General features: G+C 46.2%; 1 protein-coding gene across 3 annotated transcripts in view; it reads right to left on the reverse strand.

The window, feature by feature from the left end:
• Window positions 1-12: 12 nt before the first annotated feature.
• bdg (sodium-dependent transporter bedraggled) overlaps window positions 13-24,502 on the reverse strand; it is a 173,613-nt gene continuing 149,123 nt past the window's right edge. For 2 of the 3 annotated variants that reach the window (XM_050171424.3, XM_050171425.3), the window contains 15 exons: window positions 23,730-24,100; window positions 21,795-22,012; window positions 21,087-21,218; window positions 20,228-20,380; window positions 18,888-18,951; window positions 18,167-18,305; window positions 17,089-17,220; window positions 14,415-14,518; window positions 13,450-13,568; window positions 11,426-11,685; window positions 8,887-9,018; window positions 7,753-7,855; window positions 7,529-7,647; window positions 5,086-5,292; window positions 13-4,504 (listed from right to left, as the gene is read on the reverse strand). In XM_050171424.3, the coding sequence (XP_050027381.2) occupies window positions 4,169-4,504; window positions 5,086-5,292; window positions 7,529-7,647; window positions 7,753-7,855; window positions 8,887-9,018; window positions 11,426-11,685; window positions 13,450-13,568; window positions 14,415-14,518; window positions 17,089-17,220; window positions 18,167-18,305; window positions 18,888-18,951; window positions 20,228-20,380; window positions 21,087-21,218; window positions 21,795-22,012; window positions 23,730-24,019 (2,508 nt within the window). In that variant the 5' untranslated portion in view covers window positions 24,020-24,100 and the 3' untranslated portion in view covers window positions 13-4,168. Of the gene's footprint in view, window positions 4,505-5,085; window positions 5,293-7,528; window positions 7,648-7,752; window positions 7,856-8,886; window positions 9,019-11,425; window positions 11,686-13,449; window positions 13,569-14,414; window positions 14,519-17,088; window positions 17,221-18,166; window positions 18,306-18,887; window positions 18,952-20,227; window positions 20,381-21,086; window positions 21,219-21,794; window positions 22,013-22,571; window positions 22,733-23,729; window positions 24,101-24,502 lie in introns of those variants that run through there. The other variant, XM_050171426.3, reaches the window with a different exon arrangement.

Raw genomic sequence — 24,502 nt, forward strand, 5'->3', positions numbered from 1 at the left:
CAACTCATCATATCACTCTGCAATGTGGTTTATTTACTTAATGCACATTACATTGCAATGATTGTTCTCACTTGTGGTACACATGTAAAATTTGCACACCTTTATTTACACTTTAGAGGACTCTGCCGCATCTTTCTTTTCACAACCAACAAAGCAGCATGTAGACTTGGACTGCTAAATTTTTAGTGCCTACCTCATGCAACTGGAAAATTGCCAAGATATTTGCTACCCCATGCATAAGTTATCATTGTTCACAGCAACAATGCACTTTGTTCTCTTCTGTACATCTTTCAGCAACATTGTCAAAGCATGTACCAAATCAAGTGCAACTCTTTTTAACACACTTCCCACAGTCCATTTCTTTCTTGATCTTTCCCCTTCAATGCATAGTATGTACATATATTTACAAACATACACACACAATTAGAAATGAAAGCTTTCAGGTGTCTCTTGCATTATACATAGCACCTGGAATACACACAGTTCGCAACATGCTAAGTTTTCAACTCTTATCACTCAAACTCAACAAAGGCAAACAACACTGCCAAGCTTCAGGCAGCATAAAGAAAAACCTATGCATTCTTTTTTATTTTTACATGTAATTCAAGCTACGTTCTACAAACAAGCTGCTCTTTCTTCACACAAATTATTGTGCAAAAAAAATTTGTTCACTATACTCTGCCCTGAGAAAGCATTGGAAATGGATAAATATCAGCAACAATTTTGATACTGTGCCTATAGTATTAAAGAGAGAAAACATCAAGGTTGGGAGAAGCATCAGGTGGTTGCAAAAGTGGTCACGTGTGCATAGAACTTGTGCAAGTAAAGGTTCATTTGGAACAACCCTAAACTGTGCAGGTAAAAATTGGTGCATGGATTGAAGGCGAAGCAGTATATGGCAGTATAAAAGCCAAGTGTAGCACTTCTGCTTTGTACTCATTGATGAACAACACAGCACATACATTAAGAGCTCCTGGAGCAAGGGTTCCCTTTTTGTCATTTCTGTTATATTTATTGATTTTTCTGCATTTGGTTGGAAACGTGCCACAATTAGGTTCCATGTTGCAGGTGCCGGCAAGGTGCACATAAACTAGTTCAACAGGTTGCCTTATTTATGTGCGTCAAAGCACTTGTGCAGCGCACATATACTCTTGCAAAATGCTTCTTGACGACAGCTGAGCAACGTAATGAAATATGGAAGTTATACAGAAGCTCAATGATTTCGCTGTCGCAAAGCTCCTGAAGGAGCATGCAGCCGGGATTATCAGATATGTTATTACCAGCACATGTGTAGTACTTACGAGTCGTATGCAACTGTGTTGTAAGCGTTCTTCCTTTTCGTATTCAGTAATGCCGTTGCATCTAGAGCACACGGAAAAAGTCGACTTTGGATGCTACACAAGACCTTAACATCTATGCTTAGGCAGGAACTTGCAAAGGTACAACTGGTCCTCGAGCACACTGGGCTCTTCATTACACATTTCTAATGTTAGTCCTATTCGCACAACTTCAAATATCACATCCTCCTCTATGTGCAAGGAGTAAGGCTGTTGTATACGGTATATGTAACAGATTCAAATAAACACACACAAACACACATTCGAACATTGTGCCTGCCTAGCCTTTATAGTGAAGTGATAACAAGCTACACACTGTGTATGGCTGAAACAAACAAGCAAGCAAACGTGTATACTTGTTATCTGGTTTGCTCCAGCTGCATGGTAAGCTCCCCTTGAGGCAAACATCAAGGGACTTGGAAAATCATTTAACCTTAAAAGAGGATCAGTGACTGTATGGGGAACCTAATGAAAATCCTGAAACTGTTCAGTTTACAGAGAAGTAATTTTAACAAGAGTTTGTCTTACTAGCAGCCTTGTGCACTATATGCAGCATTTAGCTACGTAAAAACTAGCCTATAGGAAACCCTTACTAATATAGAGCTTTTTTTTTTTTTGCAGTCACAAACATACAAATATATTTGAAAGAAGCACTATAGGTCCTGTGTGGTAAATGAGTGATGCATGTGCTCAAAAGAAGGTGGAAAGCCAACTTGTGTGATCTGTCGCTGAGAAATCGGTGTAGTATTGTAGTTTTATGGTTTACGACTGCTGCGAACAGTGCTTTTTATCTGGGTGCAAAGGGCACCTGCTGTCACTAGGAAAACAAAGCCACCCAGAAGTGATGGACACGTTTTAAGTGGTCGAAAGCAAACACACATGCTTGAAGCTGTACATTCCTTCTCTTTCAATTTCTCACCAGAGTTTATCCCTGCAGTTTAATACCATCTAAGCTGCCAAAAATGACCGAACCTTGCTGCATGCCCTGAGAGTGAGACTTCCTTTAGTGTGGAACCTTTGCAGTGTATCCTCATGGTTTCATTACATCACCACTGTGAAGATACTATTTCTTATGTAAAAGACAAATTTTTGCAGTCACTAATAGGCAAAGCCAGTCATGTTTTCCTAACTTCAGTGAGTGGGAAAACAAGGAGTGCGATTCATACACTTGTAACTTAAGTTTTGGTTAAACCTGCAATGGCATTGTCCTCAACCATCACTAAAAGGGCTGAAATAATATGATCAATATTCAATGAGAATGACTCGTGAATATGTAGAATGCAAATTAACACACAAGGTACTTGAAAGAAAAACTGGCAGTCATGCCTCGAAGGGTCTCTGCCATGATCAGAGCAACAAGTCAAGCAGTGCACAGCAAACAACAAGCTTCTGGGTCCTCGCAAGATAAAGCAAGAGTGGGACAATGTAACAATCCTATTCCAATTCTTTTTCTTTGAGCACTCCATTTACATGATAACTATGATCAGCAATCATGATCAGTCGATAAGAAAGGAATAAACTTCAGATGAAAGAAATCTTTACATTATACCGACTCAACTCTCACCTCCTATGGTTATGAAACAAGTGATGTGCTTATATACCACTGCTATCAGTAACTCGACTGGTCACTTAAATGTAGCCTTGAATCCCACAGATCACCTGGAACAAGCTGCGATATACCTACTGAATCCATTAATAAGGTCTCAAGACTTCACCGGTTATGGATGGCCCTATGATTTCATAACTCTTGATGAAAGACATGGCAATTAGTGCTGTTTCATTGTCGTTTCTTATGTCATAAGCAGTGTGGAAAGAGCTTTGTTATGACCTGCCATCACATCTGAATTTCAGTGCGCAGTATAATGCAGGCACAGATAATTTTTGTTTTTCTATGATGGATGCAAATTACATTGCCGACTTGTCACTGGGGCACCTCTGCAGTATCTGCTACACCACTCACCATGAAAGTGACACCAGATGCTAGATTTTTTTTTTTTTCTACCTAAAGCGGCTGCATAAGCTTTTCATTCCTTCTTTATGATGTGCCTCAATGTTGTGTAATATGCTCGCTCAATGCCCTGTCATGAAGAATCACTTGCAAAGTGAAAAGAAAAACAAAGCAGGCTTTTCAGCTCTTCAACTGCATGCTTTGAACCATAGCCTTATAAGCACGAAGCATCCTACATCATTGTAATAGCAATGTAAGCAGCCCACACAAACTGCCTAATGTGTCAGAGCATCTACAAACAAGTTTCTTATAGGCTCACTAACTCTTCCTGAGTAAGAGGCTCAGTACTCTTGACAGTTGCTAGGAAAGTACCATTTAGAGACAAGGCTGACGTAAAACTACTGCGCCCTACCCTTTCTCTTGTGTCTGCCTCTGTTTGGCTCAGTCTCACTTTAGAGTTAATAAAGTTATTGTCAGAGGGCCCTGACTGGCTTGTCACCACATTTGACTCTACTAGTCTAGTAAAAGAATCTTGTTTCCCACTTCTCCCCAAGCGCTTTCAAGCATACGCTTGCCTAGAAGAGATCAATAACTGGACCACAGCACCCGTCCAAACTCCCACTCAACTGTCCAAGTCATATGGTCGCAGCACAGGCTACTTGTACAGTGTGCCTCGTGCTATGCATGTGTTCTGAATCAGCCTGTCATCAGCATTCAGCCACACCCTGTTAGAGATGGTCCAAGTGGCACTTCACACCATGTCTTGACAATCACTGCTCCACGCATGGATCAGAGCGACTGATTTTTGCATGCCTTTTTTTTTTCGTCGCTAACGGCATGCATCACGTATAAGCGATGACCTCAGAAGGCTGCCACCTTTTCTTCACGCATCTGACGAGTCTTCCCGTGGTGGGCTTCGAGAAGTCAGGTTGAACTGAAGGTCTGAGAAGCTCAGCCGAATCTTGTCGACGCGCTCACGATTCATCAGTGAGCTGCGGCCACTGCTTGTTGGCGTAGGTTGTTGTTGGCACTTGTGCAACTCCTTAAGGATCATACGTGCCGTGGCAGTTGAGTAGGATGGGGGTGGCGAGTATTTTGGCGGAACATCTTCTTCAAATGCAACGTTGGAGACACCCTGTGAAGGCTCTTGCACTGTGGGTGGTGTCTCTGTGGCCGGAGATGTTGTGATGAATGTTGGGCAGCACCAGGATTCGATGCGCTGCATTAGAAGCAAAGAGAGAATGTTGTCAACGCTGTAATAAATCAATAAATATATCAAATTTATATTTATTATGAACAATTACCAAAAATGTGATATACGCGCAGGATAAAGAGCTTCTCTTGGGAGTAGTGTATAGGGATCGTAGATAAAAACAATCAGTACATTACATATAATGACATAAAGCAAATGCGTAAATAAAACAGTAATTGAAAACAGATTGTAACAATCACGAATCACAGAAAACAGCAAAGGTACAATAAAAACAAAAATTTTAAATGAGCACTCAGTTGCAAAAGAAAATGTGCATGTTCACTAATATCCTAAACACTATTGTGATTAAAATTTGAGGAGATAATGTGTTCGTTTCAATGTTACGAAACAATGTTATTGAGCTGATGCTGCTTTGTACTTTGTCCCATAGTGTCGCTGTGCCAAATGAAAAGATCCATAAATTCTTCTACCTCATTGTGCTATAAACACTTGAATGTTAACACCGTGTACAAACAAATATGTAGAATTAGAACTTATTGTATAGTATTATGAATCTATGTGCAAAAAGGCTTGTGCCAGGAACTTACCTCATGCATCTGAACCTGATTCTTGCTGAAGACTACAATCTTGAGGCCTTCGACTACAGCCACTAGGGCGACACCCAGAAGTGGCAGTGTCTGCAGGAGCACGCAGAACGAGCCAACCCAAGGTGACCAGTAGTGGTAGAAGAGTGACAATGACTCCGGCGAGAACATGGCCAAGTGGCCCGATCGCATGAATGCGATGGACAGCATCTGAGGGCACAAGCATATGCACAGATCAGAGCTTCTCGCTAAAGCAAGATGAAATAAGCTGCCATAGTATTGCTTTTGACATGAAAGATCGAAAAACTACAGAAATATGTTAGTGAACCTCCAATGCAAGAAAACTAATGAGCCCTGAGAGCATTCCAAGTTTCATTTTTAATTCACCAAAGCTGTTTTGTGGTTTTATGTAGTGTGCCTTAAAAAAAGATGCTGATAGTTTGGAGCATAAAACCAACCATATTTCACTGAACTGTCTTGGCTGGATAGCTATTACAAGTGTTCGAGCTTTTGTCATTCGGCCTGGTTGCCACCTTTCACTCCGCCATTAAGAAAGGAAAGCAAAACTGGTTGATAGTTGCAGGACAACCATAGTTAACAAAGTTTCTTTAATAACATTTAAAGCATGAGAAGCACAGTGAAGTCAGAGATGACCGTGTTCTAGAATGAAATGTCCAACAAGGCTACATTCACTGTAATACAGAAAGTCATCACACCGCAACCAGAACCAACCAGGTAATCATAAAAAAGGGAGTGTAACAGCAGACTTTACTCACACATGATGTGGCTGGCAACTGTGTTTTCACAAGAAACACAGGGAAGTAATTAATGAAATACTGACTGTGGTCACTGCAAGCTGCCCCACGTTACAATAAAAAAGCTGCAACACCATGTGGTCTGTGCAACTTTCGCAAGGGTGGGGATTCTGTTGGTGTGTAGCAGTATAGCGAAACTGATTTTCATAAGAGAAGGGCGTGCAGGTGATGTCTTAATGTTTGGGCCAGGCACGTACCCAGGATTTTTTTTTTTCAGGGAGGACCCAACTTAAGGTAACTTTTCTATGCAAATGAGAGAGGGAGAGGGGGTTACCTTTACTAGTACAAACATGAATAATGTACACCATTTGCCATTAAGGCGCATAAACCCGCTAAGGACAAATGAAATAAAGTGCATCTCACTGGCACACCTTATACACATTATACATTCACTGACACACCTTATTTAATTTGCCCTTCGCAGGTTTACGCACCTTTATGGCGAATGGGGAGATACACCTCTCCTTTACTCAGAAAACAAGGAACCATATCAAATGGACATTCACACTGCTTATGGGTTTAGTGGTTATTGCAGGGTATGACTGAAATTTTGAAATGTTTTGGGATGGCTGTGAAACGTATATCATTGAAAAAGTATCACTGGGGCCTTTCTTGCAGCAGCACCTTGAGATTTTGGAACAAACATCGAAATAACGAGAAAGGTGAAAATATTCCCCCCATTTTTTAGTAATGTCAACATGTTTCAAGACCTCAGTCAAGCGTAATCTCCCTTGACCCAATCAGCCATTGCTTCCACGCCTTCGCAATAATAGTGCGGCAACAGCAGCCCAGTATTGACCGCTGAATAGCTGTCAAGTCTCAAGATTGATTTGATTGATTGGTGCTTTCGGAATGTATGTGAGGAGTCATGGCATGGGTGAGGGGGTGTATGCTACAGTATGCTTTGTGGGTATGTGCCTGGTTTGTGCGATGGTTTTGAATATTGCACACACAAAGACAATGTTCAGTGCTGTCTATAATGCCCACAAGGCTCATAGAAAGCTGACAAAAAAGGATGAAATAATGCAACATGTGATTACGCATCCCCTTCAGGTGCCAGCTAATTTTGTCTACTGAAAATGTAGCTTTAAAACAGTTCTTGCATATTCAGCATCCTTAAAGACATGTGAAGAGATTTAGACACTTCACTTCTTAGTGAGTTTTGTTGCATACAAATATGGGACTCCATACCTAAACTCAAAAAAAAAATATTTGAAGTACAATAACCTTATAGACTATTTCATGCAAGCTACATTTCCAAACACAGCGAGTCACTTCAGAAATTTGCTTAGTGCAAGTCATAACTGTGAAAACAAGAAGAACTCACTACATGGCGACACACAACTAGCATTAAAGCAAACACGCAGATCTTGGAACTGTTCTCACTACCATGCTTGGTACTCAAGAACAAATTAGAACAAAGCTGTCATCTTGTCAAATGTGTTTTGAGGTGTATGCAAGACACTTAAAGCATCTCTTTCAATAGTGCATCAAATTCTTAAGACATTTTGGTGGCGTGTACTTTTGTACATTGAGCACCCAAAGAGGATGCAGGCATGTTTTATATACAAGCTGTGAAGGTAGAAATACAAGGCAGTAAACAAGGACAATGAAGTTGCATGTTTGCTTACCAAAAATGCTATTGGTAGAAGAACATTCCAATGAAAAGTCAGCAGTGGCAGGTAGAGAGACTTGGACCTTTCCTTTTGCACTATCATTTTGACTAGCTTGTCCGTTCCAAAAGGTTTACCTGAATAAAAAAAAAGAAAAGGGATAAAATTAGTAGCCAAGCCAATGATATTTCTGACACATTGTATGTAGACTTTTGTCATGCTTTGTTAGCAATGCTGCTTACCTTGTATAAATAGCACGACTATGAGCATGATGAAATACAGGGCGACGATCCACCAGAGTGATCCCAGCCACACATCCAAAAACAGCATAAGGTGTAAAGTTGCCTGCAAAAGAGTGCAGTGTTAACTTCGTTGAATTACAACTAAACTGGCACATAACTGACTAAGCCCTCCCCCGCCCCTCCACCTATTAAAGGGAATCTAACGAAATATACACATTCAATTCACACTGATAAAGTAGTCTTTGGTAATACGTTCATTACCATATTTATTTGATTACAAGGCAAGGGTGCAGTAGGGGTCCCAAGAAAAAGAACTTAGCAATGCACACTAATATAAGGTGATCTAGAGTAACTGACAGATTATTCAGACTCAGCAGGGATTGCCCGAAATTCCGAACAATCGAAAGCCGTAGGAATAAATGGAATAATCGGTGCAGGTTATATGCAAATTTCACCGCGAAGTCACACCTCAAGGCGAAATTCACATATAACCCCCACCCTGCCTTTAGTGTTAAATTTTCCTAATTCTCAGTGCAGGTTATATGGGTAAAGAATACAATACTGCCTCACCTACGAAGGTTTATTAGTTGCTACAATTTACGCTGCCTGGATCACCAGAAATGGGGCAAAACAGTAACTGAAGTGACTTCAAGGCTAAGTATCCTCAATAGAAACCTCATCAGATATTCGAATAAATTTGGTATTGTAAGAGAAAATAAAGGTTGAAGTACCATTTCTTGAATTTTGTGCCATAAGGTCAGAGCTGGTACGTCATTAATGGTGATGTCACGAATTTAAAAGTGTTTTCTTGTACTTGGGCCACTATAACTCAGTAAAAGTCTTTGAATCTTGGCAAGTGCAGTCTTTGGCTCTTTTACAACAGAATGTAGTCCGATCGTTACTGATAACGAGATAACTAGGCTTAACCAGATGCCGCAAAGCCCATGATGTCACGACGAGTTGGTGTGGAAACTTCTCAAGGCAGCGGTGCCGCCGGTCTTTCGTTTTGGCATTTTTTTCAGGCTTGCTGGGCCTCTTCTCATAAGAGTGGCTTCTTGTGTATTGTTCAGGGGTAATACTAATACAGCTCAGCTTATTCTTCTCGTTAGCCTCACTTTAATGTCTGGTTCTTACATCGGTGGCGAAGAAGAGCCCCAGAAGAAACCCCACTGCGCAGGTGATGAAGGTGACTATTGTCCTCCATTTCGTGAAAAACTTTGGTCGGATGTACACCACAGCATCTGCAATGCAATTCCAGATGCATATCTGCAATGAACAAAAGAGAATCACATGTTAGGCATTGCCAAGTTACGTAAGCCTAGCGTTTGATCATGAATATCCTGAACGCTGGGGAAAAACATGTATTGACCTTGAAATTTAAACAAATCTCGTCATTTGAGCCTTGGCAGATCTCCAATTTAAAAAAGAAACAGGAACACTTTTCTCATAATGCAATTAAATAATAAATTGGCATCTGCCAGTCATGCTGTCACAGTAAGAAGTCATAAAATTTTTCTATTTTAACATCTTTACAAAACACAAGCAACAGATATGCCAATCAGCAGTCTTATTACAAGGCATAGTTGAGCCACTCTCCTCTAAGCAGATTCCTGCAGCTTCTTTTAATCAGGTACTAGAGTATCTGCAGCCTTAACATGCGTGGATTTATCTACGTAACCATTTCATGTAGCTTACACAGCTTCCATTGACATAGTGTTAGAAAGGCAGGACACAGCTATATGACTATTCCGAATTCAGACAGCTTTGTGATGACGAGTTCTGTTTACACTAAACGGGACATACATCAGCAGGTTATTTAGCACCACTGCCTTTGCACAAGCATGATTTGATTTCCTTCTCTGAGATTACCTTCTTGTTCATTACAAGTCGAACAGAGAGGGCAGCCAACTCAAGAGGACAGCATTTATGTGTACCACTAGTTCGGTATTTGTTTTTCTCTCTTGAGAGTGAGAGGTAAAGTAATGGAAAAGTGGGTGCAAATGTAGAGATTAGCCAATAATTGTGCTGACTTGTGCTTGCACAAATACAGCACTAAAAAGAAAGGAAGCCAGTGACTGAGAAAACACTCACATACATAATAGCATAAATACACAACATTTGAGCATGTTTCATTTCCCTCATTACATGAGCTAGGCTTAGAACCCAACTTGGCTATGCTGTATTTTTCAAAGTTTTAGTAATGATTCCTCTTTTCCTCTTGCACCCGTGGTGACCGATTGGTGTCATTCACACAGTTACAAATCAAGCAGTACAGTAGGCAGCTTATACTGCAAGAAACAGGTATAAGAAAAGCACTGGTAGGGCAGCACATCGTCGTTGTTGTATTTTTTCTTTGGAGGGGGTGGGGGTACATTTCGGACGTTTTGTTTAAACTCTGGGATGGTTAAAGTAAAAAAAATACGGCTATTACAGTGTCAACAGTTCAACTCGTTTTTGAACCCATTCCCAACTGGTATCAGTTGGCCTTCGAACACTTGTCAAAGCCATCTTTAACTGACCATAAACTGGAATTGGAAACTGAAACAGTAGCATTTCAGTTAATCGATTTGAACCTAGGGTGTCGCTCTGTCATGAAGATGTACTATCTGTCGAGCTCCCTTGCCAAAGCAGTCGCAACCATCTGTAACCTAATGCCACATAGTAGTGACACTGCTGCCAGAAGAAGGTCGAATCGAACGTATGATGGCTCAACGCCTCTAGAACTTTATAAATGCACAAATCAGATTGTGGGCAGATATATGTATGGTGTGAGCACCCATGTATGTGAGTGCCCGTCTTATTGCCTTCACGTCCAGCCCTCACAATAGATGGGTAAAATATATATAAGCATGCTCTAAGAAACAAGGTGGTGGCGAGTGCCATCAAGCTTGTTTTTTCTGCATTTCTGCTACATCTTGTCTTCACCTTGAAGATCCAAACCATTGAATATTTAAAAACTTACATAGACTATGTTGAATTCCTTTAAAACGTAATGTTCCTTTCATTGTGTTTTTGCTTCTTTTGCACCAACAACCTTTCTTACTGGTCTCCACTGCAGATTCAATTATATTTTTCTTGCTGCCATTGAAGCCAAAGGTGCGGGCAGACTGTGTCCACCCTAACCTCCACAAGGATACTGTGAACTTTTCACATCACTGATTAAGCATTAATATATGGTGTTCGCAACAGTAGGAAGGAGGAGACCCAGGAGAAACTATACAGTGCAGCTCGTGAAAGAGAAAATTTAATTTTGCCCACCAAAGCATGTTCAATAGTTCCTGTCCAATTAACATACACTGGGCATGAATAGTAGCCAGCGGAAAATTTTCTTCTACACTGCCGCAGACAACTAAACCGGAAGTACCATTCTGGACGCTGTCAAATTCCGCCATATTGTCACACTCGGTAATGGCGGCATTTTGAGCCAATCATAGCAGCTGTAGCAGCCCTCTGGGCCAATCAGAGCTGACAGGATGGCGAATTTGACAGCATGGCGGAATTTGTCAATGTCCAGAATAGTACTTCTGGTCAACGCCGTCGACAGCAGCGCCGCCGCACGGTAATGTGTCCGGAGTGGCCGCAAGCTCTCTGCGCTGCAAATTTTGGGGACAGACGGTACTTTTCTAGTAAGGTATACAGAGACGCGGATTGAAAAAAAGAGGCCATTTCGCACCAGGTGTCCGAGGCCCAGCGACGCGAGCATGACGAAGAAGCAGATGGGCCAGAAAGGTGAGATACTCCGGCCTCCCTCGGCGGACAGCGCTGCCGGAAACACCTCGACGGCGAAGCGCGCCACCTGGTAGCCGCTGAGCAGGTTGTGCTTGCGCGGGCCCTGCAGTAGCACGCCGGCTAGCAGGTTGACCGGCACCGACTGAGTCATCGGCGGCCACGTTCCGTTCGCCGACTGCAGGAACCGCACCGTTGACTCTTCCTCTGATGGGGCATGGTGGTAAGGGGAGGAGAAATCACCGTCGTTAGACACACAGTCCGTCGCGGACAAACCGGCGCAGCGGTTTAAAAGCTGCACCGGGCGACAATTGGCAATCGTACACTGAGCCTACGAAATATGCTCGTGAGTGCGGTTTAACGTTCCGATGCTGGAGACTTAGTAGCGAAGCATAGGCGACGCCGTTGTGCAAAGTCGCGCATTAATTTCGACCGCCTCGAGTTCATTAATGGGCGCTGAAACGTCTGCAATGAGTCGTACGCCTACACGAGAATGTGGCAGCTGAGGCAGTTAGATACACAGCCGGCCGCAGAAATTTTCGGAGCACGAAATGCACGAAAAAAAAAGTTACATTTCACCTCTACTCCACCCTTCATCCTTGAATTTAGAAAATCGGTGTAGCCGTCGCGCAGCAAAGTATGCACCGCACGTTTCGATTCAAGGGAGGATGCACTGGCTGCAACACGCTTTTCATATTGCTTTTTTTTTCAGATTGTTTGCTTTGAAGAATTTTGTATTTGAGGTTACCTAAAGGCAGCTGATCGGAAAATGCAATGTTCTAAGAACGATATATACATCTTAGTTATTTATTGTTTGCACAGAGCCTCGCATAACAATCATTTGTTTGCTCAGTGGCGTATTACAAGCTATGCCTCTAAGTAAAATTGTATGAATGCCTAAAAGTTACTACTCAGCTGCAATTTTGCTTAATTGCGAATCTTTATGGGTCTAGAATACTTATTTATACATGTGTACCTAACTGTTGTATTCGAAACAAACCACCGAAAGCACCCACACTGCAAAGATGGCTTTTTTGCCGTTACGGCTTTAGTGTGGCAAAGCCACCTTTCAAGAAAACGGTAGCATCAGCAGAACAGAAGTGCTTCGCATCGTTGGCGTCGTCATTGAGTTCTAAAGCAACGCTACGCCACCATCAGTAGGAAAAGATACGATTGCCAGTTTTGACTAAGTTGCGCCTTCGTCGGATGCGCTTCGTCTGTCTACTCTTGACTTGAGGGAAAGAAAAGGCGGCTGGGCGACAGCATTCCTGATAAACCCGGGAGCGGTGGAGACGCTCAAAGCTTACGGTGCTATTTCTTCTTTACAGTACGTGGGTTCCTTTTACCTTTGAGTTTGAATTACCGTACCTCGATGCGAGCGAGGATCGGGCTCACCTTTGGGGCTTGCGCCCCCCCCCCCTTTCTTTTTCTTGTCCCTTCGCTAGCCGCTCTGGATACACCTGCTTGAGTGTATTTATCCTGGCTTGGGGTAGTTGGTGACTGCGTGCAGCTCAGTGCGTACGCAGTTGTTCGTGCGCGCCTGATTTTGGTATTATATTTTCTCTTACAAACAGGTTATCGTGCTACCACGAGAAGAGGAAGGAGACACTGCATGACGGCAGCATACGAATAGACACGCTTCGAAGGCCGCCTCATTGTGAGATAATAAAAGTAGCAGTGGCGCGGCGTTCGTAATGTGACTAGAGTAATTGCTTTGCAAGTTGTCAATCTGCGATCGGTCGACGTAATTGTAAAATGCGAACGTTTCAATCCCCCCTTTCTTTCTACATTGGCTGGCTTTCCCGTGAAAGTTCGGGGAACGCCGACGCCTTAATGATGTGCCGCGTGTAATACAAAGAAATACTACTACTTCTACTAGTACTACTATTACTACTACTACTACTAATAATAATAATAATAATAATAAAGGAGGAAACTCGAGAAGCGGAACAAAGGAAGCGGGTTGCTCACCGAACGACGAGCTGACTAGAATCATGCCGTGAGTGCGCAAAAGATGCGCCACACTGGCGAACAGCATTGCGACCAGCACGAGTACAGTGCACACCAGCACTGTCACGCAGACCATGTTCCTGCGAGAGACGAGAAGTGGGATCACGGTTGCGCCTCGGGCTCTCGAACTATTTCATGCGCAGAGAGTTTCCGAATTGGTAGTCTTTATTCCTAAGTCCCGAGAAGAAAGAAAACTTCGGAATATATCACGTTCTATCCGCGTGTGAGCCGCATCTCCAACAACCAGACATTGGCATCGAATTCGATGGCCTGTTAGTTGTTGCGTAACTTGTGAATGTACAGCTAGCGAGGGCGACTCCGGTTTCTACAGCGCTCTATAGAGTGGCGTACTTCTTGCCCTTGGTTTGCATAGGGTGCTTATGTCGAAGTATTTGATAATTAACTTATTAATTATACCTGTTAGGAATATCACGGCACGCTAATACGGACAATAATGACAACGAAAATTATAATTTAAGGTTGTTCTTCTTTTAACTCTTTGGTAGGAGCTCAGGTTATAGTGCCTTCAACTCGGCAACTCATTTATCACTGTTATAAAGTTAGAAAGAAACGTCTCAATTGAACACAAAATAGAAAAAAGAAGAAAAAAAACAATGTATGCGAAACCAGTCGTAAGAAAGCTTGGTAGTTTGGCGTTAACTACAACTGCTTTGAAGTAATACCTGTGAGCTTGCTGTCAAAAGCGACGTGCAAGCTTCTTGGGCGGTACTTTTTTCGCTGTTCTCAGAATTTAACTGACTTTGTGAAATTATGGTATGCCTACGTTAATTTAATCAATTAAAGCATTATTTGTTTTGAAGAGACAGAAGTATGAGACAAACGAATCCGTCCTCTACCACCATGTAATTGTGCGCAGCAGTGCGCGTGACACCTCGGCCGAAAAAGCAAAGTACTCTCATGCTTGCCTTGTAATGTTGCTCGAAAACTTGTTGCGACTGTTCACGTGCAGCGCAAGGGCTCCGAACAGCCCCCACGTGATGAAGACTTCACGCGCTGCCACCACCCATGACTAGAAGACAGAAAAAAAAAGTGCATCCCACTCAGGCGTTTCTCTTCTTTATAACATATCTGCCAATTTTACAAGTCAATGCATAGCATAAAATGTGTGTGGATCCACATCACGTGGAAGCGACGATATGCGAGGCATTGCTAATGAGGTGCTATATATGTATACGTTTCGAATTGCGTTTATTGTTTTGACTTGATCCTTAGCCGTTATTACGCAAACCTTTTCTGTCGCTTTCGGAGCGTCCTAGTGCAGCTCTAATACCAAGCTAACGCTAAGCGTTCTGGGTTCTTCCAAGTAAGCAAGTACCTCGGTATGCGAACGTTCGTTCAATCCGCGCTCATATTCGTACGCGACCTCCGCGACTAGGGATTCGAACCCGGCGACTTATCGCGCTCAACAGCACTCGACTGCGACCGACGTCCGTCCTCGCTTTTTCGTACGAGAGGGCGACCAACCGCACTGCCGAAGGAGTAGGAGGCGAGAAGGCCTCGCGACGCAGGGAACGAAGCGGGAATTACTGAAACAGAAGTCGTTGAACATTGCGAACCTGCACAGTTTGGCTACGAAGAACGGCGTACATAGTAGAGGGCTGCCGGATTAACTTTGACCATCCGGGGTTCTTCAACGCGTGCGCCTAAATCTGAGTACACGAGCGTTTTTGCGTTCTGTCCCTTCCCCCCCCCCCTCTCCCCACCCTTTCCTTGGTGGAACGCGGCTGCGCGGCTTCTGTCCAGTTCAATCCGGGACCTCTAGCTCGGGAGCGCCACGTCATATATCCGCAGAGCCGCCACGGCGAGTAAACTGGAATTCCGCCACTGGCACGGCCACCAGCAATACAACGGCGGAGTTGCCACCGTTTCGGCTCGGTGACAACGGTATAGTGTCAGCGTCAGTGCATTGCAGGACATCCGCAGCCACTACTCTTTGGTTATCCGTTTATTTATTTATATACCGCTCGCGGGAAGATGAAAGATACACGCGTGCACAGGCTCGCATATCTAGCTGGGTCTCGGTGCGTTGCAACGTGCTGTAGCAACGGCATTCCACCCGCATTCAGAAACCGCGGCGCCTTTGTGCGGAACCCGGGAAACGTGAACTGTCGAGCTCAGGAGTACAAAAAAAAAAAAAAAGAGAGAGAGAAAATGTGCCGGGACGCGCCGTGGGTTGCAGAGCGGGCCCATTTGGAGGCGCAACAATCCGGATCCTGAAGGCCCGTACAGCGGCACGCCATGCGCAACAATTGCGCGCGCGATACCGGGCGCGGAAGGGAAACGCGGCTATTCGGCGCTGCTCGGTGTCAATGCGATTCCCGCGAGAGTTCAAGGCTGTGCTCTCTGTCTCTCCCCTCGCTCACCTCTTTACTGTGCCTTTCTTTATTATTGTTTTTGGCCGGCGCGCCTCCATGGTTGTCCTCTCGCCGGACGGCTTCGTTAATGAAGCGAGTTCCGAGCGTTTACCGCCGTTGCCCGGACACTTGCGAACGCTGTTCCGAGGTCGAAGCGACACCGTTGCCCCGTCTGTAGGCGCAATCGCGAGAAACCTTTTCGTTTAGACCACGTTGTTGCTCACTTTTTTTTCTTTCCTTCTCACTATCGCCCGCCGTTCTGTCGCTTCTCATTTCGGCTCTTCGTCTTCTTCTACTTTTCTTTTTCACGAGAGCGAACGTGAAATGAGGAGCGCTGACCACGAGGTGACGAACAAGCAGTTTCGACTTGATCTGTCTGGTTACGCTGTCCAGTTTGTGCGCTGTAACGGGAAGCTGGATCTAATCTTTTGCGTGCGCCATCCGTGCTGCGTCGATTGACTTTTGCTTTTACTTAGGACAGTGTACGTCAATGAGAAGCGAATGAACACAGAATTGCAGTACAGAGATAAGAAAATTGTGTTCCAGCTTCTTTTCTTTAAAACTCTGGGTTTCAAGGCTACCACAGTCGACAAGATTATATAAGCACCGCTTGCACTGGTTTAGTTGCCAACATCTGAATAAAATCTTTAGAAGATATGTTTAAGAACAGAAGTCTGCGGGTTCTGGTAGTTGAACCGGTACTTGTCGGTTGAGGACGAATGTACGACAAAAAAAGAAAAAGAACGATGCTTTATTTCCTATGTTTCGGCCGGGGTCCGGCTTTCATCAGGCAACACATGAAACGGTAAGGCGTTTTGCTTAAATACGTACATGGTATAGGGGGCATCCATATGTGCTTAACCACTTAAGCAGTGGCTTGTGCCCCCGTAAGCAAGAAAAAGAAATCTAATGATTGTCTACCTGAGAGTCTACTGATCTTTAAAATGGTGCAAATTGATAACCATTATGATGAAAATGCGTATCCAAGTGGTGAGAAGTATAAGCTTTTGCATGGAATGAAGCGATTTTGCATCAAACTCGGCAGCTGAATTTTTTTGCATGCGCAGATTTGTTGACGGACACGAAAAATCCACGGAACCCTAGCCATAAACAGCTTCTCTGTAATCTATGAAACATCATTCGATGAACTCGCTTTCGATCAAATGGCGTTCGGCGTAAACGGCTTTGGCATTCGATCAAACGGACGAAACCACTCGATGCTTACGTTGGTGTCGGAGAGGACGCCCTTCCAGTCGGCCCTGAAGAGCTCCGTAATGCCACCGCCCCACTGTTCCGTCATGCGGATGGTGATGAATACCAGCAGGCACAGCGACAGGATGCCCAGGATGGCCAGGATCTGAGCGAACCACACCGGAAGACAAGAGAAATGAAAAACAATGACCGCGATCACGAGGCAGAAGTTTGCATTATACGCGAGGTTGCCGTCGCGGTTCACTCAGCAGTGTGCGAGGAAGGCGCGCCATGGGATCTAGTCATCGAAGAAGCAAGTGGCAAATAAAGAATGAGAAAAAAGAGAATTAAGAAGCTACACGAACTGTATTGCTTCGCAATGAACAGCTACAGGCTTCTGTTCAGCGCTGCCACGGCAACACATTTTGCGAATGAATACAAAGCGTGAAACGGTTACATCATATTCCTAATGTTTGCATCGCTATGGGGCGTAGTGTTTCTACTCTCGGTGTAGTGTTTCACGCGAGACAGTGTCCCAGCTAATGTTAGCCCAGCTGTTCAAAGAAGAAAAGAAATCGCCGTCGATTACGATACTCCCTAATGCGAAATTTGAGCGCAGCTGTATATACGTGTTTTAATTTCGTGATATACTGGCTGGCGCGGACTATCTGTCTCGTGCGGTATACGTTGCAGACGCAGAGAAGTGCGATGGCGCATTTTCCACGCTAATCGGGTGATCGCGAGAGGAAGCGCGTGGGTGGCGAGTGGGCGCGATTCACTTCAGCCACCGCAGACAACCACCGCTCATGCAGCGCTTTGTTTCCGTGCAGACGACGCGAGCTACTCTGGCGCCATCTCGTAGCCTGGCTCAAGCTGCCATAGCGCACTTCCCGGCCAGCTGCTAGTTCCCATAAGCCCGATCGCGCAAGCGCATGGGCTTTCACGTCACAGGTCCACGTGGTCTGCTAAGTCCCGAGCGCAACCTGGAGTACCGCAGCAAAGCCTCGCAGCTTCAACTATTGCAATGCTATAGTTTGGTACTGATGGTTCACGTCGCTCGTACGTGTACGCGCCCAAGCACGGCGCCGTACAGACAATCGTGGTTCACGCACCTTCCCGAAAGACTTGAGGCCCCGGCTGAGGGCGATGAACACAAGCAGCCAGACGATGCCCAGGTTGAAGGCCAACTCGAACTTGAGGTCCCCAATGCCGCTCGCTTGTGGCACCGCCCTCCGATCCAGCACCCGGCCACTACGCAAGGTACAGCGGAGGAAACGTGATGTGAAAAACAATATTTGTGGGTCTTTGGGCCAAACTGACGTAAATATTTCGTTTTGGCAGTACGGACTATGACTACAGAATATAATACAGTTTTGCGGATTTCTCTCTCTCTCTCTCTTTTGCAATCTGTGCGGAGAAAGGAGGTGTTATGGCTTGTGGGCCTTGTTCTGTCCCGAGCGCGCTATCTTATTCGCATATGCCGCGTTGATGATGAATGGGCTAAGCGACATTCTCATCGAAGCAATTAATTGCAGGCAAGTTGTTCGTGTTGTTCGGCGCACGGCGTCGGCACGTTCGTTTCACCCAACGATGTATTCACACGATTACCCTCGATGGCTGAAACGCATACGATCAGGGTTGCCTCTTTTCTCGCTAGCAGCACGGAACGCGCAACTAGGCCGACCACAAAGAACGATCATCGTGCAGCGTTTACCGACGCCGAGGAACGTCAATCCCAGACAAGTCGGGGAAAAAAGAAAAATTCCTACCGTCCCTGCTTTAAAATAAACACGAAACCGTCATGTTAACGGGTGCAGTCCAAGTCTTACTCACTGGAAATAGGATGCCGTGGTCCAGCCCAAGAACTCTGGAGATGATGAATTGTTCTTGTAGCACCCTGCAGCAGAAGATGAAGTACACATTCGATGTAACTACTACGATGTAACCTTCTGAACTAAAAAAAGAAAGCATAGCCAACGTTGCAGAACAGTAGTTTGTGTTTGTTCATAGCAGCAGAGGTCCAAGTATCACCATACGAAGCGCCACAATTTTTCTGAAAAGATGTAGTGAGTCAAGCTTCCAGAGTTATAGTTCACTAAGCGATCATTTGATTAAGTTAATAAACACAAAGAAACAGGCATAAAAAATGGCAATCATTCCACTCTGTGAAGATGGAATGGCAGCGAAAGCTGACGACAGTCAAAGCTCGCAAACTAAAAGCTAAGTGCTTTCGCTGCCATTCTATCTTCACAGAGTGGAATGGTTGCCCGGGCTCGCGATTGTCGTTTTCGTTCAGCATCGTGGGAACGTTGTTCGTCGGTGGTCGTTTCGCGCCGGCGCCGTCTACATTCTCGTTGCTGTTCCCTCCGGCACTCCTCATACGCATGTTGTTCTTCGGGCGTACGAACTATACGTGTCCGCCCATCGATAACGCAACTGTTTTTAGCGCCGGTACCTCTCCTGCTTATATGCAGCGATAACCATGACGTCGCGCTACTTTTCACGGCGAGCGTTCTAATCTCTTCCGCATTTTGACACCTGCGCCGCCGCACTGCACCGGTACGGGATCACACACAAAGCAAGCAATGAAACCCATTGTGTATGGGTTTGTTAGACATCGCCAAGTCCGTTTCTGTTGCCGGACGCCGAAAAAACTACGGAAGCTTAGCCATACACAGCTTTAGCTGTAAAAAATGAAGTCTACGCAATATTTGATAAACGCTGCGCCGACCTCGTGTTAACCTCGGGAACGAGCGGCCCGAGACAAAAATAAGGGTCAGCACTTCTGTAACACAAGAACTGCTTGTTAGCTAACGACGTGTTAAATGCGAACTATTTGTGTTCTAAGTGTTCGAATGCGAAATAAGTGTTCACGTGACGTCATGGACAATCCAGAAAAGGATGTTGCTACACAATGATATCTATAAGGCGCGAATTTCGCATATGTTAACTGCTACAGCATTCCGTCGACCGCAATGACGTGTTCGCGGCACGGACATTCCAGAACAGAATGTTTCCTATACATAATCTGATCTGGATGAAGCGTGTAGTCCCAAAGCGTTGACTGGCACAACATTCTAGCACGCGGCCTCAGTGACGTCACTGCGCACCCACGGCTCCCAGTGAGTCACCTGGCCCTGCGCGAGAGAGTGTCTGTCGCCTATATGCCTTACCTCCCGAGGCGAACCGTGCCTGGCAGATGGACCACCGGTAGGCGTCCCTCGCCTTGATGAACGAGTCGCGGAAGTAGAAGAAAATCCACGACACAGGTACGGCCATGTACACGCCGCACACCATGTAGACCATCATCAGTGCCAGTCCCACGCCTACGAGAAACACAAGGACGTTGAGGAGACACTCGGAGATGCCACTTAGAGAGGGTCAGCGGAAACGTCGGAAAGTCCGTCGCGTCGATTAACGCGACGCAGCTATAGATTACGCGAACCCTTTCTGTGGACACAATGTTTCGACACACGTGGCGGCGATGTGCTTCCCATCATGCATATTGTTGGACATCGCTTTATTTCTTTTCGTTGTTGAGTCATAATCAATGTATGTCACAAAGATTCGCTTCGGACGTGAAACCATGCAGATGCGTAGGCACCACGTTTCAGTGTTATAGTCATACGGTGTTGGCGCCAGCTTTCCAGGAAGCTGACTCCATTTTGCGCGAGTCCGTTTGAGGGCGGACGTGAAATGTATTCCAAGTACCACGAGGCGACGTCCCAATCACGCGCAGATGTTACATCTTCATCCATTGAACTAAAGCGGATTTGCTGGAACAGAAGAAATGTCAGCTTGTTCGTGTACACGTAGACGCTGCTTCGCTCTAACCGTTGTATACGAGTCAAGAATGCTCTTTCCAGGTTCGCAACATACCAAGCAGTACCGGCACACTGAACACGTGACTCCACCTCCTCCGTCTTTCTCTCGAAATTTCTGCGTACCATCACAAAACGACGTGCGACAACACCCGCCTGCGCCGCCTCCCTTCCCCGCCAAGTGCGTTGTGACGAAGGGCAGCGTACGTACCTTTGAAAGCGGGCGATATGTACCACATCTCGAGGATGCCGCTGCCCAAGTACTGGCCCAGAGACATCTGCAGGTACAGGAAGGGCACGCCGAACACCGCCGAGAGCACAAAGAACTGCAGCACGAAGCACGCTGAGGGAGACAACGGAAAGAAGAAAACACAGTGGGCGACTCCTCCGGCTCCGACACCATTTATTGGACAGCAGCAGGCACTGGCAGAGGACACGTCCTTATCTTCGTAAGGTCAACTAAGCATTGCGTACAACGCCGTCGTCTACTCGCTCGCTACAGTATTGCCTGGTGTGGCTGCCGAATTTCGTGCACAGACGCCGCCACTCTCTGACTCCTTGTGGAGCGTGAACTCCCGCAGAAAATATAAAGGGTCCGAGCTGCAGAATAGCGCATGTAGTGGTTAGTGCGCATACAGCTCCCAGCTGCGCAGGGACATGAATTCGAATCCCTGTGGCTGAGGTAGGCTTTTGCTTCGCTTTGTGGCGAAGATTACGCTGAACATGGGCAGGCAGCCTAACGACGATGCGGTCATCATCGTCACAAAACCCATTGCGAAACTTGGCACACCGCAAGCTGCTTTTGGTCCCTCAGCGAAAAAATCCTTCACCCTGCCCCCCCCCCCCCCCTCCACCCGCGCGTTATTCGCGCTTTCAGTTCATGGCGGCGTCGTATACAATGGCGCAGCGCACCGCTTACCTTTATAAATATGCACCAGCAGAGAGAACCTGGTGACGCTGAAGAGTCCGAAGATGCTGAAGAATGAGGCGAACACGGAGAACAGGTCGTGCGACCAGAGGCCGTGCGCGGCGCGTCGGCTCTCGTCGTCCGCGGAGGCCGGGGCCCGCAAGGCATCGTGGCCGCCGCCGCCGCCACCCGTCGACGTCTCCTCCCGCGGTCTGGCAGTCTCTTGCACGCTGCGCAGCACGTAAACGGGAAAACACGAGTCAGAACGTGCAGGCAGTCAGGTGTCTAACCAGGGCAGGTTAGGTTAGGTTATGAGGTGGCCAGTCAAACTGGAACACTGAGTAGTAGCCTTAAAAGAGGAAGGACATGCAGTGTTGTGAGGGGTGGAGTTAGGTTAAGTGATTGGCCCTTCATACTCAGGAAGTGAGTGGCGCTTACAGCACAAGGACAAACGTGCTCTTAGTCAAGAAATTGTCAAGCACCGCAGAGTAACCAGGGAAGTGAAATTAACCGAGGACAATAAGGCTCTAGGTCGACCTGCCAAGACATATATAGGTGAACCTAGCCTAAATAAGTCCTGGTTATTTCCCGTGTGATTGCGCGTCGGGATAATGTACTTGTCCTGACAACGCTTAAATTAGGCTGGCTTATCATACAAGAAATTTGAGTAGCGCTAAAAAGGAGTCAATTCGTAACGGGGACATATGCGTCGAGGTCGTTAATGTAGAGGTAGTGGTAAACAATACAGTTTCAGTCAACGACTGCTCGAAGAGACATAATTCCACTGACCTGCCGTTCAAGAAACTCGGACCATTCAAAGAGACGTCGTCCAGGAAAGCTTCGCGTCGGCTCCGGAAGCTAGTGTCGCGTATAACTCGATCCCGCAGAAAGATCGCGCAGTGGAGTTCGCTATGCAGAGGCGTGCGCGTTTGCATGTCTAAAGCGGAACTCATGCAGGCGTTATCAGTTTTCCTATCTCTCTCTGTCGCGCGCGCGCGCGCGCGCGAGACGCCAAAGGGCGTGTTGTGTGATTGTCGCAGCGTAGAAATATGCATAGTGTCTGTCGACGCCAAAGGATACAGAGGCATACACCGTGATAGAGAAGGATGTCGCAGATAACCTCTAGGCGTCAATGTTGTTCAGTTTTCCGCAACAACATCACCGTTATCGCTGACAAAGACAGGTGGCTCGTGGCGATTGCGGTCCTAAGTGTACACGCCGAGTGTACACGATGCAAATAGCTAGGGATAATAATGGAAGTGGTCGTCTTGAGTACGTCCAGAAGGCCACGCGACACGATATTGTCTTCATTTGTGACGCGCAGTGACTGCCCAGATATAAACGGGATCAAGGGTGTGGGGCTGTTGGACCTCGCACGCTTCCAGCACAATGGATATAAGACTATTTAAACCTCGGGGCTCTCTTGCAGCAAACAACAATATGCAAAACATACTCTCTAAATGCTTCAATATCCGTACAAATCGTTTGAACTGCAATAAAGCGTTACTCCTATGGGACACCTGACGTCAACAATGCATAATGTCAATTTCTGATGCGCATCCTTCATGGTAAAACTGTCGAACACGGCGGCTGAGTTGACTTATTGTTTTACCCTCTATTTATATCGCGCTGTTTGTTTCCTACGATGTTAACCTAAGAATTCGCCCAACTTTCCAATTTAGACTGAGTCCGTCTAAGAGGAAACTCCACCCTCTCGGTGGAGTTTCCTCTCTTCTATTTCTCTCTATTTGACGTTCGCCGAGATCTTAGCTCCTGCAGGAGCGCTTCTCCTTTCAACTCTGTTATGCCAGCAGAAGCACAGCGAGCGAGGAGAGTCGCACCGAAGACCTCGTTCGCACAAGCGTACAGCTGGACCGGTGGGGGGCTTCTATGCATCGCCAGCCTAAGAAAGCCTCCCCCGAACAGCGGTGTCTCGCGCGAGCGCACCTGGTCGAGTCGCTGCTGGTGCGGTCGGTGAACGAGCTCTCGGTGGCCAGGGAGCCGTTCTCGAGCGAGGCCTGCCTCGCCGCCGCACTCGGAGCCGGCGGCGGAGTCGACGGCAGCTGCAGTGGCCGTTCGGCGGGTTCGGACGATAGCCTCGTGCCGGAGATGTGGAACACGTCGGGCCGCAGGGGCTGCAGAGGGTGGCGCCCACCCGCGTCGGCCGCGGGCGGCGAGCCGACCGCCGTCGTGGGGCTGCTTCCCGACGACGCCGACGCCTCATCGGGGTTGCCCATGGACTTCGCTCCGCTATCAGTGCGACAACGACGACGACAGCCCGGTGGTGCCCGCCTGCGTTGTTGTGCTCATTGGCTCACCTGCAATACAAGAGGCAAAGGGTGTATAACACACGCGCGGGGCTGTAGGAGTGCGCAGCGATGAAAAGAGCACGAAGAGTGCGTGTTATTTTCCTCCATTATGTTTAACGCGAAAGTACCATATGTGCCCCATTACGTGAAAATCCGGCGTTGTAGTCGACGGCGTGACCTAAAGATAGCACCAAGAATGGCCGACGGAGCGACGAGTAAAAACACGTCAAAATATGCATGGATTGACGCCAAATTGGTCAGGCAGGATTCTGTAAACAAAGACAATTAATGGAATTGAAAATGTAATTTGGTACATTTCTCTCTGGATGCGAGTCGAGCACGCTTCCCCTACGCCGCGGTGTCTCCACAATTATGGTTGACTAAAGTTGTGCCTATAGCGCGTGCGTCATT

This window comes from Dermacentor andersoni, chromosome 6 (assembly GCF_023375885.2).
Source record: "Dermacentor andersoni chromosome 6, qqDerAnde1_hic_scaffold, whole genome shotgun sequence".
In the NCBI taxonomy this organism is placed as follows: Eukaryota; Metazoa; Arthropoda; class Arachnida; order Ixodida; family Ixodidae; genus Dermacentor; species Dermacentor andersoni.